This window comes from Cyprinodon variegatus, unplaced genomic scaffold, assembly GCF_000732505.1.
Source record: "Cyprinodon variegatus isolate N-32 unplaced genomic scaffold, C_variegatus-1.0 Scaffold662, whole genome shotgun sequence".
Lineage (NCBI taxonomy): Eukaryota > Metazoa > Chordata > Actinopteri > Cyprinodontiformes > Cyprinodontidae > Cyprinodon > Cyprinodon variegatus.
The window spans coordinates 269,595-286,430 of NW_015151115.1; the positions used below are offsets into that span (position 1 = coordinate 269,595).

Consider the following 16,836-nt stretch of genomic DNA (forward strand, 5'->3'; position numbering starts at 1 on the left):
ATAGACAATTCACGTTTGCAGTTTGAAGAACACCTGCTTGCTTCTGATGATTTAATTTGGCATCAGCACAGATTTGACGAATAGCTAATCAATGAGGGTTTGCGTTATATGACTCATCCAATTACACTAGTTTTCACTAGATGTGGATGGCACCAATGATCTGCATTGGATGGAGCACATGACGTGAAATAAATATTTAGAAACATTAAACTGAAGCCAAGAGTGACGAGTAACATTTGTTTAAAAAATGTAAGGAATAGAAAGTACACATAGTTGTGTGAAAATGTAATCAGTAGAAGTCAGAAGTAGGAAGAAAAATAAGTAATGGAGTAAAGTAAAGATACCTAAAAAGTGTACTTAAGTACAGTAACAAAGTATTTGTACTTCATTACTTGATACCTAATATATTTTTATTAGTGTTGATGATGACATGACATGTTTCCTGTTTTCTTTACTTCTGTAGCACCTTTTTGCAAAGGTTTGATCCAAAGTCTGGAGTCAAATCCTCTGTCTCGCATTGTATGGCGAGGAATTAAACCCCTGTTCATCGGAAAGCTGCTCTACACACCGGACACTCCTGCAGTTCGACAAGTCATTAAAGAGGTACCGCAGGTTTAAACTCATTAGACCAAAAAGCTCATCTATCTCTTCATCAAAGATTTTCTAAACTTTTTATGTAGGTGAACAAAACATTTGAAGACCTCCAGATTTTTCAGGATCTGAATGATGCCTGGATGGAGGTGGGACCACAAATCAAGAACTACATGGAGACCAGTGTGGAGATTCAGCTGCTAAAGGTTGGATTCATCTCCTGCTGCTCTGTGTTGTAATGCATAATTTATACATTTTTAACCTCTGCATTAATATTAACCTTAGCATGGTTTGTGTTTGCAACAGGATTTGCTGAGGCGTCCAGAAATTGCGGTTTTGATCAACATGCGTTTGGAAAACACAACCTGGACGGCCTCACGGATCGCTCGCTTCCTCTCCACTCCCTCACCGGACGTCCCCAGGAAACCTGGAGCCCCGCCCACCTGGTTGGACCTCTACAATAATGTTGAAAGCTCTATCGCCATGCTTGCACAAGTCACCAAGGTTTTTTACTTTGCAATTGTTGATTTACAGAAATTTTTTTAAATAAATCTAGGCTGATGAACAACGTCTAGATAATGGTGGATTCATGAAACAGGCTCAATTATCTACTTTACACATTGATCTTATCAGTGGCAGGACATATAGGAGCCATTGTTGTCATCTTGTTTGTGAAATATTTTCAGTAATCCTTTGCTTCAAATATCTCCTCTTTTATTTATAGCATTTTTGCAGTTGAAAAATATTGTTTCTGTAGTAAAGACTAAAGAATTGGTTAGAAAATAAACACCCCATCGTCTGATCACATAAGGAATGCTGTCAACTGTTATTGCATGTCTTACTCTGCTGGGGTTCGCCACAATTTTCTCCTTGGATGTCTCTTTTAGCATTCTCTTTCTTGTCTTTTTGAAGCCACTCAGTGTTTCACTGGATTGTCTTGCTTTCTGCTTCATTTAATGCTTTTATATCATTTTCCTGACTAAAACCTTTGGACCATGACATCCCATTGCAGACTATGGTTCTTGGAGTGAGGTTTAATTGAGAAAAGGTCTGGAAAAGCCTTTGAGAACAGTCAAACTTTACCTTGATTTATTTGCTTATAAAGATCAACACACCTGCTCTATCTCACTGTTTGTTGTTGGGTTATTTTTTCCCTGAAATGCATTCATTTTATCAGGAATCTATAGCCTTTTTATATTCAGATGAAAGATCTTGGAGAAAAAAATTAATTCTGCCTCATTTTTTAGAAACTGAACTGAATGTTTTCTTGTTTTGCCTCTATGTTAATAATAGTTAATAATGCCCTCTTTGTGCTTTTTTTTAGTGCTTTAGTTTGGATAAAATGGAGGGGCTTGACACGGAGGGTCAGCTGATTGACAGAGCTCTCCAGCTTCTGGAGGACAGACAGTTTTGGGCAGGTGTGGTTTTCCTTCTGCCTAACACGTCCTCATCGCAGCTCCCGCCCCACGTCACCTACAAGATCAGAATGGACATTGATGATGTGACCCGCACCAATAAGATCAAGGACAGGTATTGGAGGATTCTTCATTTGTTAAACATTTTAATCTTCTGGGTTGATATATTCATATTTCTTTTAATGGAGTGGTTTTACATTATATTTTTATCTTTGTGTTGGAATGGTGCGTTTTCAGCATTAGAATGGTTCTAGTTGGAAAAACGGCAATAAAATCCAGCGTTTTTTCTTTCTTTTTCCTAAATATATATTTTTTTAAATCCTTTTCAGATTTTGGGATCCTGGTCCAGCTGCTGACCCATTTAACGACATGCGCTACATTTGGGGCGGCTTTGTCTATATTCAGGACCTGGTGGAGAAAGCTGTGAGCTACGTTCTGACTGGAGTTAAACAGAACACTGGCATCTACATCCAGCAGATGCCCTACCCCTGCTATGTGGACGATGTGTGAGTGATGGAGGCTTTGGTGAAATGTTGACACAATCACCAGGGTTTTTACAAGGTCCTAAAAAGACATAAATGGTGGAAATTTAATAGATAAATAAAGTTGTAAGCCTTAGGAAGTTTTAAATACATTCTGATCTTCTGAATGAGATATTTTCATATTTTGGTGTTTTTAAATTATTTTTTCTTTTGATAAAATGCGCTAGCAGCAGTCTTTTGCTCCAACATTTATAAACCACATACATACCACAAAAAACAGGGTTTGTTCAAATTAATGTACGATATTTATCCTTGTTGCAAAGCTGAAAAAAAAAATTCTGACTGCTCCTAAAAGCAGAAATCTCCACTTATACCTTCATTCGTCCTTCTTCTTCATTGGAATAACTGCATTTAACTTTTGTTTTTCTGCCTAAAAGGTTCCTTCGAGTACTAAACCGCTCCCTACCTCTGTTCATGACTCTGGCGTGGATCTACTCGGTGGCCATGATCATTAAAGGTGTGGTGTATGAGAAGGAGGCGAGGCTGAAGGAAACCATGAGGATTATGGGTCTGAGCACAGGAACATTGTGGCTCAGCTGGCTCATCAGCAGCTTGATCCCGTTCCTCATTTCTGCTGTTCTCCTTATTGCTCTGCTCAAGGTTACATAACTTTTCTGCTCCAAAGAGTCTAAATGGAACAAATATCTGCTTTATTTTTTATCTATTATTGAACATATGTATAACTACCAAATTACTCAAGACCGTCTTCTCTCGTCTTTCCTAGTGGGGTGATATATTGCCGTACAGCGACCCGACTGTCGTCTTTTTTTTCCTGATGGCTTTTGCCACCGCCACCATCATGCAGTGTTTTCTCATCAGCACCTTCTTCTCCAAAGCCAACCTGGCTGCCGCCTGTGGGGGGCTCATCTACTTCAGCCTCTATCTGCCCTACGTTCTGTGCGTCGCCTGGCGGGACCACCTCACCTCAACACACAGAGTCTTTGCTGTGAGTCTTTGCATACCTTCTGGCAGCATTTATGACTTAATACTCAAACTATTTATGCTTCTTGAACTTCACCACATCTTCTAGCCCCCAAAAATCAAAGTATTTTACTGGGATTGTATGGGATCTACAGCAGAAATTATTTCATAATTGTGAATTGGAAGGAAAAAAGATTGCAGGTGGAGAGCTGCTGCAAGCATGAACTATCAGTTCCATCAGAATGGTCATTCTGATCCATGAACATACTATATCATATTTAATACTGATAAAAGACATTCAAGTTGTGGTTTTAACATCAAACCAAATGTTCAGAGCTTTTGAATTTGTTTTTTTTAATTGGACTGAAGAGGTGCAAATTAACACAACGCATCCCTTTGTTTCTCTCAGAGTTTTCTGTCTCCTGTAGCCTTTGGTTTTGGCTGTGAGTATTTCTCTCAGTACGAGGAACAAGGTGTGGGGATCCAGTGGTTTAACCTGCGAGCCAGCCCTGTGGAGGGCGACACGTACAGCTTTACCACCTCCATAACTATGCTTTATGTGGACGCCTTTATCTACGCCCTCGCAGCTTGGTACATTGAAGCGGTGTTTCCTGGTATGACACATTCAGATCTTTATGTAGATTTTTTCCTTATTGCAGGGAAGGTTCTGTTTTTACTCTTCTGCTTTATGTTTATTTTATCATCAAAAGTGTAAAAAGACTTTATTATAATGTATATATAATGGATTTAGTTTAGTTTAGGCGGAGCATTTTAAGGTAATTGGAAAAAATGCTTTACCGAATGAAAATGAATTTCCCACAGGTGGATCAACTTTGCTGTTTTACCTATGTTACCAAGTCTTATGCATCAATTCAGAAGGTTAGAGCATCCAGAACGTAGGATCTTTGGTATTCCTCTTTAAATCATTTAATAAAAATAATAATAATTCATTTAATTTATACTGCACTTTTTACCAAAAAGGCCTCAAAGTGCTCCAAAAAAGCATTTAAAAAAGCATTAAAAAAGAAATGCATAGAAATAAAAGAAATAAAATAAATTTTAATAAAATATATATATATAATGAAATAAGAAATATTAAATAAAATAATAAAAGCTGTTTTAAAAGAGAAAAAAGAAACATCTAAAGGGGACCAAAAGTTTTGCTAAAAAGAAATGTTTACGGTAGATCATTTCTCTTCATTATCCAATAGTCTGTTTTTTCTCCTTCCTGCTTTAAATGTTCTGGCAGCTTGTTGTTGTTCTTGAGAAAACCTATTGTCTGGTGCCAAACCTCTGTTTTGGGTTTGACAGAAAAGTGGGCAAATGAGGCGAATGCTGCAGTAGGAAGAACACGTGAGAAGGAGTTCTGCACTTAAATTCATGGGAAATAATAAATGTTTTTAAAACTCTGTGTTGCATCCTGTAAAGGAAGGCATTCATTTCTAATTAAGCTGTCCTGGATAGACAGAGAGACAAACAAATAATATAATTAGGGGGAGAAAAAAGTCAGAACTGCCTTCTTGAATTACATGTCATTCATCCCTAACACAGCCATCTGTAGTCAGGTCGTAAGCACAAAGAATACCAAACTGAACAAGGAAAAAGTCAGTACATTTTTGCGACCTGACAGCTGCTACACAACAAACCCATTGACAAAAAAAATATATAAAATTACAGTTTTGATAATTCCACATAAATAAAAAATGGTCTCGAGTTTAGTCTAGGATTTTACTGTTCTTTTGGAAGTGTTGAAGATTTCACTAATCAGTTTAAAGGGGTCAGTAATATTAGTGAGATTGATTGTTTAAATATTAAACAGTAAGAATCTCATGAAAACATACAGTCATAAACCAGTTAAATGAACTACTTATAAATACAAAAAAACACCCTCTGGTTTGAAGATCTGGGAGTTTATGTGTATTCTCTCTCTCTCATCAGGTCAGTATGGCATCCCCAGGCCCTGGTACTTCATCTTTCAGCTCAACTACTGGGGTGGGATTCCTTTAGAAGTCGGCATGCCAATCCCACCGGCCCCAGCAGAGCAAGATGAAGGTACCATAAGCTGCTGGTCCTCTGATAGGAGGAACAGTATCTAGTTATAGTAGTATTGCTTTTAGGTTAAAGGTCAAGAGAACCCAAAATGTATGTAAAAAGTGGCATCCAACTGTTTTTTTAAGCTTAATTCCATGTAGAAAATGATGGTAACAAACTAAGAGATTAGCCCAGTTTGACATAAATGTCTAAAAAAAAAATTTTGGCTAGATTTAACTTGATGATAAGTTTATCTTCTTGTTTTCTTTTATTTATTTATATGAAAATCAATATATATACATATGTTTTTTTCTTTAATTGCTCTGCCCAGATTTTAGTGATCTTAAAAGTACCAAAACTAAATTGATTTGATCAAAACAATATAATTTCAGTAAAATAAGGTGCTTTAAATTGATTTTTGCTTTTAACTCAGTTTATTTTCTTTTTCATAGTAATGGAACCAGTAAATAAATGCCCAATAATCGGGTGGATTACTTAGAGACCTTAGTTTTTGGCTCCTTAAATCAGGGTCCAACAATCGACCAATGAGCTTTAAACTGGATAATTTGCTCTTACAGGTTTACAGTTAAACAGAGGTATCGCAGGCTGTTTGACGGTAGAATAGAATGGAGTCCTTGCAGTTTTATTGCTTTGTGGGGAATATTAAGCACAGAGAAACCACATAACACTGTTCATCAGTTCTCATATAAACAAAACAAAAAATCACAAACATAAGGCAAAGATGGTGCCCCAGCTACTGTAGTTCTTGATGATGTCTTCATCAATTGATTACTGTGAATTAAGGTCACTAGTGCCACAAAATGTTGGCACTAGACATCCTTTTGAAAGCCCCAAAATTAAAACAATGTTCCAAGAAAATCATAGGTCTACCTTTTCAGCCCCTCTATAATAAAAGAATCATGGATCCTGTATTCATTCTGTTCCAGTACTTGCTTTAATTTGTTAGAGAAAAAAGATGCGGCAATATGGCATGTTGACCCACTGCCTAATTGGAAGCCACTATTAGCTGTTGTGCTCCCTCAAAATGAGACAATAATGATAATACACTGATATTTAGTTGTAAAGCATTTAAAACTGTTTGAAACTTTGAAGTTTTAAACTGAAAAATATTGCTATTGAAATCTGTTCAAAACCCTGATTAAGTCCTTGTCTTTGTTTAGATTATATTGAAACAGATCCCAGTACTATGAATCTTGGCGTGAACATCAGAAACTTGGTGAAAATTTACAAGAAAGGAGGGAAAGTCGCTGTCAACCATCTTAACCTGAAGTTTTATGAAGGCCAGATCACTTCCTTTCTTGGCCACAACGGCGCTGGCAAAACCACCACCATGTAAGTCTTCAGCTTACTTCTTTTATTCAGATCTTATAAGATATATGAGACAGAAAGAGATTCTGATGTGACTGAATATGAACGCTGTTACAAACCTTTATTATTTGTCAGATCCGTCCTAACTGGGCTGTTCCCTCCCACCGCTGGGACTGTGTATGTCAAGGGCATGGACATCCGCTACGACATGGACATCATCCGAAAGACGTTGGGGGTGTGTCCACAGCACAATGTCCTCTTTGACATGTAAGGCAAATGAACAGTGGTTTTAAAGATGTCAGGGTTGATTGACATTATAAAAGCTGCAGTAGCTCCCATCCTAAGCGGTCCTGACTGGTCTGCAGCCGCCTTCAGGCTGAAGGGATTTCCTCTGGTGTCAGATAACACTGACTGACATCCACCAGCAGTTTTGGCAGCTGTAATTCTCAATCAGTGCTTTAAGTCAATTTGATCTGTTGGCAAACCTGATGTATTTAAATTGTTTTATTGATCAACAGGAATGATAAACACAGTCAGAGATGTGGTTAAAAATCCAGCCTAAACTCTGATAAGGAAAATGGACAGGTCATAACTGAAGGATGCATAAATGGAATTACATTTTCAGATGTAACAGAAGAATCAACATGATGGGAAAAAAATGAATTTTTCTCCCTTCTTGCATAATAATAATAATACAGAGTGTTTATCCTCAGCAGACTATTTATCCAGAGCTTTTAGCCAGTGATGAAAAACTTCAATGATGCAGTTCAGACGTCTTTAATTCTCTCTGAAATAGCTGGAAGAGCATTACATGAAAGAATTAAGTCAGACACAGACCTTTTGATTTGGATTTTCTCTCCTTACTAAATCAAAGATTAAGCTTTTTGAGATCTACTTAAAACACTGCAGCATGTCTAAAACATGACCATATTTATGGGTTGTGAAAAAAAAGACCTGAGAAAATGGCTTCACTTAAAGGAACATTTTCTCTTCTCAACGAGTCGTTTCTCCTGGTCTTTCTTAATCAGGCTCACAGTGGAGGAGCATGTGTGGTTTTATGGTTGTCTGAAGGGCTTGTCTGAAGAAAATGTGATGGCTGAAATAAGCGCTTTGCTGGAGGACGTCGGCCTTTCGCACAAACGACATGATCAGACCAAAAACCTCTCCGGTAAAGTCACTCCGTGTGCATTTATACAAGTCAGGTTTGTTTGTTTTCACTTTTTTTAAAGTGGTCATTCTGATGCTCGTGTGTTTCTCTCAGGCGGCATGCAGAGAAAGTTGTCTGTTGCGATCGCTTTTGTGGGGGGCTCCAAGGTGGTTGTCCTGGATGAGCCCACTGCTGGCGTTGACCCGTATTCCCGCAGAGGGATCTGGGATCTGTTGCTCAAATATCGCAAAGGTACCAGAGAAATTCACTGTCTATGAGAGGTAGAACTAGATTAAAAAAGAAAAAAAAAGTATTTTAAATTTCCAGAAATAGCGGAAATGTTGCAAAGGATGAGCCTGGATGTAAAAAAAATTAATAAAAAATAGCTTTGCTTAAGAATCTGGCAGCCTGCCTCTGTTCATTTTGTTTAGAGAATACATGTTATAATGTAAAATAAACAGCTTGAACCTCAACTACACAAATTAGGCAGTACTAATTGTCTTTTTGCCATCTCTATGGCTCAGATCGTACCATCATTCTGTCCACTCACTACATGGATGAGGCCGAGCTGCTAGGCGACCGCATCGCCATCATCTCTAAGGGGAAGCTCTGCTGCTGCGGATCGCCGCTCTTTCTCAAGTCCAAGCTGGGATCTGGTTACTACCTCACTGTGGTGAAGAGGGAAGAGCTAAGCACCAGCACTCCCAGTAATTCCAGTATCTGCACCAGTGCCAGCACCAGCACCAACAAGCTCCCCTCTTTAGTAAAGGTTTGCTTGTAATTTAAAATGGTTTTAAGTTTATAGAAAATTAATTTATTTTTATTTATCTAACAAATTCTAACTGAGCTGTATGTTTTAGGACAGTGAGTCATCCCTAAGTGAAGACACTGGACTGGGGAGTGAGGAGACCAGCTCCTGTGAGTGTTAACCTGGCCTCTGATCTCCAAAGTAACCCATTAATATGATGGTGATTTATCCCTTTCTACCAGAAGCAGATAATTGTCAGACTTTCCATTTTTATGGCAGACCTTGCAGCCTTGCTGGCGCTGGTGCAGCAGCACATCCCAGGTGCCAGGCTAGTGGAAGACTCTAGAAGAGAAACTATGATCAACTTACCGCAAGCAGCTGCCAAAGATGGCAGTCTTGCTGTCTTCCTTTCTAAACTGGACCAGAAGCTTGTAGAGCTGGGCATCAGCAGCTACGGCCTGTCAGACAGCACACTGGAGGAGGTGGGTTAAGTCCAGAGGTGGATAATCAAGGTCCAGGAACCACAAACCCTGCCTTGTTTTCCTTCATCCTGTTAAAGAGGTGGTTAGACCCCAGTCTGTGTTGTGGAGCTGGAAATGGAACTAATATCTGTACAGGGATTTTACTTCCTGGATACAAAGAATACTAGTTAATATGAAACCAACAGTCCCTGAGAAAGTTATCAAGCCTCCGCCCCTTTTTTCACCTATAATTTCACTAGGATTTTGATGAAACAACATAACTACAACCACTCTGGGTCCATGAGCAAGGCCCTTAACCCCTGATTGCTCCCTGAGCGCCACACAGTGGAGGCCCACTGCTCCCTAAGGGGATGGGTCAAAAGGCAGAGAACGAATTTCCCCATTGTGGAACAATAAAGGGATTTACATTACATTAAGTGGTGCATAATTGTCAAGAGGAAACATCGTTTTGCAAATCAAATCCCCCAGAAAGAGGAGGGTATGTTATCCACCCCCATGAATTTGGTGCGGCTGTAAACACGCCAAATTTAGATATGGCAATCAACATAAAATCACTGTGTGGCAAAGGAAGACCGCTGGAAGGGAGTGGTAACAATGGAGGAGCAGCACAGATCCACAGATCTTCGATTATTTTGAGCTCTCAATAAATTAATTCCACATTAAAGGATGGAGAATCTTTTAAAATCTAAATCTAAACAAGAAAAAAAAAACACCTGTAGTACCAGAGGAAAATAAGGGTCTGTCATTTTGAATGTTCAAGGCTAATTTCAAACCTAAACTCAGTTGATAATCTGTGGAAGAGCATCAAAATATTTTTCCCCAGACCTTGGTCTTAGATTAGATATCTATCCACACTGCAGGTTTAGATCAGTCTTCATATAAACCAAATGGTTTAAATATCATCGTATTAATTTTTTTCCACCTTCCAGCTGTTGCTACTTGTGTTACTCCATCATACAAACAAATACAAGCTTGTAATTTTGTAAACGTGTCATACTGTGACTAGGTGATGTAGTTTGTATTTGTCGGGCAAGAACAGCCATGAAATTCTCTCAGATAGGAAGCTATAGTTTTATTTAGCTCAAAAGAGCACAATATTTAGGATGAATGTTTTTATAACCCTTATCTATGACACTAAACTCTTCTTAAATCTCACCCGTCTTACTATTTATAAAAAAGTGTCAGCCTGTTTTTTAAGAGTTTAATATGAGGAGGCCCAGTTTAAATGCAGCCAGTAAAGATGTGGAGCTTTGCCATGTTGTTGCTGCAGTAGGAGAAGCAGTGTTGCGTCATGACACACAGCAGTGCAGCTTGTGGGTCTATGAAAAGACCTGTCCTGTACCTTAACCCGGTTTGTGTGCGGTTGTGAGCATGCACGGCAACGTCTTACCTCAAAAGCTGGATATTTTTGGAGAGGCTGTGCTCTTAATGACCTTAATTGGTTTACTCTGTATAAGTGAACCACACACTCCAAGCCTTTCTGGCCTATTTCTAAAAGCTGCCCTGTGCATTTTACTGCCACCTGGTGTGTGAAGCGTAACTACCTTACATAATATAATCAGTCAGGAGTTTATATCAAAAAATTATTTAATCTTTTACCTGTTAAAAGTGTCTTTCATATTTGAATATGTTGTGTTTGATTCACTTGTTTAACACTATAATCCTCTTTAAGATCTTTCTTCGAGTGGCGGAGGAAACTGGTGTGGATGCTGCATCAGAACCTCCTAGTAGCGTGCAGCCATCAGTGACCAGAGCTGAGGATCAACCAGAAGAACCAGAGTCAGGTGGGAACTTGATCTTAGACATTCACTTCTGCACAGATGGCATACTGTCAAACTGCTGGTCTTCTGTGTGACTGAAAGTGGGATGTTGTTTTTAATTATGCTGCCAGGAAGGAAAAGAACTCGTAAGAAAGGTACTTTAACACTTCCAGACAATCAGAAATAAATTGTTTTTTTTTGTATTTGCTTGTAGAATTAGATTCAATACATGTTTTCTTTTACCTCCTTCCCGTGCAGGAAGGGAGGAAAATGACAAAAACAGAAATGTTTTTTTTTTCATCTCTTTTATTCTTTTCCCATTCTTTACTTGAACCTTTTAAAATAATAAAGTTTAATTTCAGACTCATCCAGACTTTTTAGATCTGTGTAAAATGCATCTGAAAATTTAATTCACAACAACATAAAACGGAAAGGATTTCCATACTTTATCTAAATGTTTTTTAGATGCTAATCTTCACAGTGCATGTGTCAGGTTGTGGGGAGGTTTTAAATAACCCAAATGCAGGAATGAGGAGGGAGATATAAGTTTAGCTGATTTAATTGAGGTTCCAGAGGCTAACATCCAGGAACAAAAAAAAACAACAAAAAAAAACAACAAAAAAAACAAGAGAAACCAGAGAGAAAGAACACATGGAGAGCAAGCAATGAAGCAACACGAAACCAGCAAAGAGGAACTGCGGAGGTGGTGTACATATGGGGAACAGAAGAAAGGGCTAATGAGCTGATATGGAGCAGGTGTGGCTAGAAGTAACTAGAAGGGAGCTAGGGGAAAGGGAACAAGCACAAGGGGGCAACAGGGAGTAACACGAAAATCACAAAACTGTTCAAAAATAACTAGAAAACAACTGCAATGATACAAAATGAAAAAGAAACATTGCTAAGAAAACAGAATTACATAAATTGAAATGCAAATGAAAATTCAAAAAGTCCACAAAGGACAGGATCATGACTGTATGGATTTATAGCTTCCCATGTCGGCCCAGGTTCAACTCTCAGTTCATTTCTAAATCATTTAAAATGCAGTTATCAGGTTTTGAATATGGAGATGATTAATGGAGAGAAAAACAGTCAGCATTTTTTGATTAGTTCATGTGATGCTAGACAGAGCCTGGCTTGTTGTGTTTGCACAGTTAAAACAATGCATGTCTTCCTTACAGGAACAATATTCTGCAAGAAATTTTAGTGAATGTTAATAACTATTGTTTTTATGCAAGTGTAAAAGAGATAGACATTTAATGTCTGATTCAATAATTATCAGGCAGATCTGCTTCCTAACAGATCCATCATCTTCATCTCTGGGCTCACATTGATCATTTCCAATCTGTTCCTCCCTGCAGAACCACAGGAAACGGACCTGCTGAGTGGGAATGGCCAAGGAGGCGTTCCCCTGACGGGCTGGTGGCTGACGTGGCAGCAGCTCAGAGCTCTCTTTGTCAAACGCTGGCTTTACGCTCGGAGGAGCCGCAGAGGGATTTTAGCTCAGGTTGGACGGTTGCTTCCAAAGACGCCTGGACAGAAAAATAGGACTATACACCTTGAGAACTAAAATCATTAATCACCTGTTAATTTTCCAAAAACAATTAATAGAAATGTATTAATGTGTTCCACAATTTAGCGTTTATTTAAAAATAACACAAAGCATGACTTTTAGCCAAAGCTGTAGATGTTCCTAAGAACAGTTTAACTATTTTTGATAAAAACCAAGAGTTATAAACAGGGAAACCTACAGTAACAAGCTTCGGGGTCGGGACCTTGGCTAAATCTGTTATCCTGAGATCATATGAAGTCACCCACAAAATGCCTGTTCTTATCTGTAATTTCTTATAACAAACATGAAAAGTTTTATTTAGAACCTCTTCGTTTCATTTTCAGATTGTTCTGCCTGCTGTGTTTGTTCTGATCGCTCTGCTCTTCAGCCTTATTGTTCCTCCATTTGGGAAGTACCCGGAGCTTGAGTTGCAGCCTTGGATGTACGGGGAGCAGTACACCTTCTTCAGGTAAGACTTGACCTAAAGATTCTCAATATAGGCTACATACCAGCGCAAAACCAGGGGATGATCACAGTCAATAGTTTGTATAATTATTCCAGCAACTGATTTGATATTTGCAGCAATGATGCTCCTGGTAACCCAGCCATGGAGAACCTCCTGGAAGCTTTGCTGGACCAGCCAGGGTTTGGCACCAAGTGCATGGATAAAGAGGAGGAGCTTAACAGCACGTAAGAGCATTGCTTCTCATCCAGATGACAGGAAACATAAATGTTAGATGTGGTTTTCTAGATGGAAAGTTTGTTTATCCACACGTTTCTCTTATTAGTTTAGTAGGTGTTTAAATTTTTTAGGCTTATTCTAATCATGAAGCTTAGGTCTGTTTCCTTTTGGCCCACAGAAGTCATCAGTGTGAAGCTGAGAGGGGCGGCAACTTCACGCGGCCTCAGATATCGTACTCCACCTGGCAGAAACTGAAGCGAGGGAACTGGAGCAGAGACCGACCTTCACCAGAATGTCAGTGCAGCACGGAGGATACCCGCCGGATGCTTCCTGATTGCCCAGACGGTGCTGGAGGGTTTCCTCCTCCGCAGGTTACTTAGTTAGTTAGTTAGTTAGCTTTGATCAGGTTTATAATTGAGAATCACATGAATACTTTTCAAACAAATATCCCCACTTATGCTCAGACACTAAAACATGGTCACACCCTACCTGTTTTCACAAAGGTGATCAATAGGTGATCAATATTCACTCAAGATTTCAGTTTTTAATGGAATCTGCTATTAATTTCTCAGCCTATCCTCCAGTTTCTTAATAAGCTGTTTTATTTTGTTTGTATTACAGATGAAAAAAGCCACTGGAGATATTCTTCAGAATCTGACAACATACAACATCTCAGATTACCTAGTTAAGACCTACCCGCAAATCCTCAAGAAAAGGTACTTATGAAATTTTACCTTTTATGCTGTGTAATATTTTGTTTAACGTTTTTCCGCACAGAAGGTGGATGAATCCAAGTGTTTATGTTGTTTGTTGGACATGATGGTGATCATCTTATTGATTAATTTTCATTGATAAGACTCCTGCAACATTTTGAAGACTTAAATTTAAGATAAAAGATTTTTTTTTCATTTGATACATTAAGTCTCCGTACTGAGTGTTTGACTTTATTTCCTTTCAGCTTAAAAACGAAGAAGTGGGTAAACGAGTTCAGGTAAGAGGCTAAAGTTACTGTTTTCCATAAACAATTAAAGACAAAAGGTTCAAACTGACCTTCTGTAAAGTTTATAAGGATTGAATATTAAATAAATAATAATGATGTCAATAACTCAACCACCTCACACCAATTTCTTTCTTCTGGCTTTTCATTAATGTTAATTGATATTCAAATGACATGTAAAATCCCAGTTTGCTACATATTATAGCAACAAAAAAAATTATTTCTAATACTAATCCAATAATGTCTCTTTGCTACTTTAAAAGGAAGCAATTAAACCTTGCAGATACTGACAGTAATAGTTGGATAAACCACAGTAGTTATTAGAAATATCTTTAGCTTCTAGATGGTATTAAGGAGATTATTTTGCTGGTCTAAATATTTATTTTATGAATCCTTCCTAATTCAAGGTTTAAGATTAGAAAGAGAGATAATTTGATTCCATTTGTTCAAGAGAACCACCGACAATCATTTCAGAATCAATTAAGAACAAGTGAGAGTCCAGCATTTTGTATTATTAGATACCCAAGGGTCCAACATTATCTCCATGGAAACCCGCCCCCTTTACAGCAGTCTTTGTCTTGGAGATATATTTAGATTTAATTTGGTAAACCTGCACCTTTGTCATCTGAAGAGTTTAGATCCGATTATTTCTTTTGCTGCTGATTTGGAATATTATTAGTTTCTTACTTTGAATCAGAACAAGGTGACATGCTTAAAGAAATAAAGTTATGAACTAAAGCTGAAAAGGTTGGAGGAAGAAAACAACTTAATCACTGAATACCTTTAAAACAAAAATAAAGAAATGATGGAAAATGTGTAGCACAGCTGCTCCAAAGCCAGGGTACGAAATTGTTCTGTTCTGTCTGATACGTAAAGACTTGCATGTCAAATAGACCGATATGGTGTGACTTCCACAATCAGGAGGGCATGAACAGAGAGCTTTTTGAGGTCAATGCTGTAAGTCTAAGAGCTGTTCAAGCTCCAGTTTTTCTGTTTCAGATATGGAGGCTTCTCTCTTGGAGGTAGCACCACCCAGAATATATCTGAGGTCCAGCATCTCCAAGACTCTGTCATGGCAATCAGGACTCGTTACCAAGTCAAACAGGTTCAGAGGATGGGTTATGTTTGTGATTATTTTTATCTTTGCACATATCTCATGCCTACATGTTCTTATGTTGACCATAGAACAGTTCACTGGACCACCTGCTGAAGAAGCTGCCAGAGTTTTTGGGAGGAATGCACAGTGAAAACAACGTGAAGGTAGATCCCTCTCTAATATCATTGCCTGAATGTTATTTGGATGCTTCCTTGACAGAAGAATGACAAATTTTGCAGAAGTTTTAATTTATTTTTCACCTCTCAGGTGTGGTATAACAACAAGGGCTGGCATGCCATGGTGTCATTTGTCAATGTGATGAATAACGGCCTGCTGAGAGCGAGTCTTCCACCAGGAGCAGAGAGGAGGAGACACGGCATCACTGCTTATAATCACCCACTCAACCTCACCAAGGAGCAACTTACTGAGATAGCAATGTTAGTAAATATCACCTTGGACTGTATCATCATCAGTCTATCTGTCTGATCAAATATAATCATTTGAAAATATATTTAGATAGTTGAAATACATTTTGTGTAATTAAAAGGGTTGGGAGAAATAAAAGGGTTAGATATAAATGAACCAAAATGTAAAAAAAACAATAAAAAAAATCCTTTTAGTGAACCTTTTGTTTTTTTATCTTCTGTTTTCCTTCAGGATGACCACATCAGTGGATGTTTTGGTGTCGATCTGTGTAATCTTCGCCATGTCCTTTGTGCCGGCCAGTTTTGTCCTCTTCCTGATTGAGGAACGAGTCAGTAAAGCCAAACATCTGCAGTTTGTCAGCGGGGTCCAACCGATTCTCTACTGGCTCGCCAACTTCGTCTGGGACATGGTTGGTATTCAGAACAACGCCTGCCTCAGTTTCACATGTTAAATAGAGAAGGAACACATAAAAGCACTATAAAAGGGACTCAGGTTATGCATTTGAGGGTTTTTGAGTTTTGAAGCTTTACAGAGATTTTTCATATTCAGAATATAAATTATAATAAGAATAAATTGATAAAGCAACACCTCATCAGGAATGTTGTGTTATCTATGTGCCTTTATGGTGCATTAAAACCATAATTCTTTTCAGGTTACAGGTTTGAAATGGTAAACAGTTTGAATTTTATCCAGATTAGCTGTAACCCAACCATGATTTCATAATTCTAGCTTTTTATCTGCTTAATCCTCCTACTGATAAACTATAGAATTTTATTTCAGATTGGTTTTGTGCCATCAACATGATTTTAAAGCACAGTCCACTTACTTTTAACATGTCAGCATGGGGCTACCCAATTTTAGCCTCCTTTATTACAAAGTGCATACATAATGGTTTGTTAACACAGAGCATCCAGATGTGTCGATTTTTCAAACTGTTCAAAATTTAAAAAGATGAAGGTAGTTGTCTCTCTTCATAGTGCTACCAGCATCGTGCCTCCCAGTTGGTACAGTTTTCAAAGGTTTTTACACGTCACTCTATCTCCCTCATACATCCTTTACTTAAGGCCAAATGAATTGATCTCTCTGCATATAAATCTCCTCAGAGGTTTTTGATGGTTAT

At 38.3% G+C, this 16,836-nt stretch overlaps 1 protein-coding gene across 1 annotated transcript in view; it reads left to right on the forward strand.

Moving 5' to 3' along the window:
• LOC107096983 (ATP-binding cassette sub-family A member 1-like) overlaps nt 1-16,836 on the forward strand; it is a 40,204-nt gene that overhangs the window by 12,654 nt on the left and 10,714 nt on the right. The window contains exons 10-36 of the mRNA XM_015393922.1: nt 464-603; nt 681-797; nt 898-1,095; nt 1,916-2,121; nt 2,336-2,512; nt 2,926-3,148; nt 3,273-3,494; nt 3,879-4,083; nt 5,408-5,521; nt 6,682-6,853; nt 6,965-7,096; nt 7,858-7,997; nt 8,091-8,228; nt 8,501-8,745; nt 8,837-8,894; nt 9,004-9,206; nt 10,879-10,990; nt 12,325-12,470; nt 12,860-12,984; nt 13,098-13,205; nt 13,376-13,568; nt 13,819-13,913; nt 14,156-14,188; nt 15,194-15,299; nt 15,380-15,454; nt 15,558-15,727; nt 15,948-16,125. Coding sequence (XP_015249408.1) covers nt 464-603; nt 681-797; nt 898-1,095; nt 1,916-2,121; nt 2,336-2,512; nt 2,926-3,148; nt 3,273-3,494; nt 3,879-4,083; nt 5,408-5,521; nt 6,682-6,853; nt 6,965-7,096; nt 7,858-7,997; nt 8,091-8,228; nt 8,501-8,745; nt 8,837-8,894; nt 9,004-9,206; nt 10,879-10,990; nt 12,325-12,470; nt 12,860-12,984; nt 13,098-13,205; nt 13,376-13,568; nt 13,819-13,913; nt 14,156-14,188; nt 15,194-15,299; nt 15,380-15,454; nt 15,558-15,727; nt 15,948-16,125 — 4,031 coding nt within the window. The remainder of the gene's footprint in view (nt 1-463; nt 604-680; nt 798-897; nt 1,096-1,915; nt 2,122-2,335; nt 2,513-2,925; nt 3,149-3,272; nt 3,495-3,878; nt 4,084-5,407; nt 5,522-6,681; nt 6,854-6,964; nt 7,097-7,857; nt 7,998-8,090; nt 8,229-8,500; nt 8,746-8,836; nt 8,895-9,003; nt 9,207-10,878; nt 10,991-12,324; nt 12,471-12,859; nt 12,985-13,097; nt 13,206-13,375; nt 13,569-13,818; nt 13,914-14,155; nt 14,189-15,193; nt 15,300-15,379; nt 15,455-15,557; nt 15,728-15,947; nt 16,126-16,836) is intronic.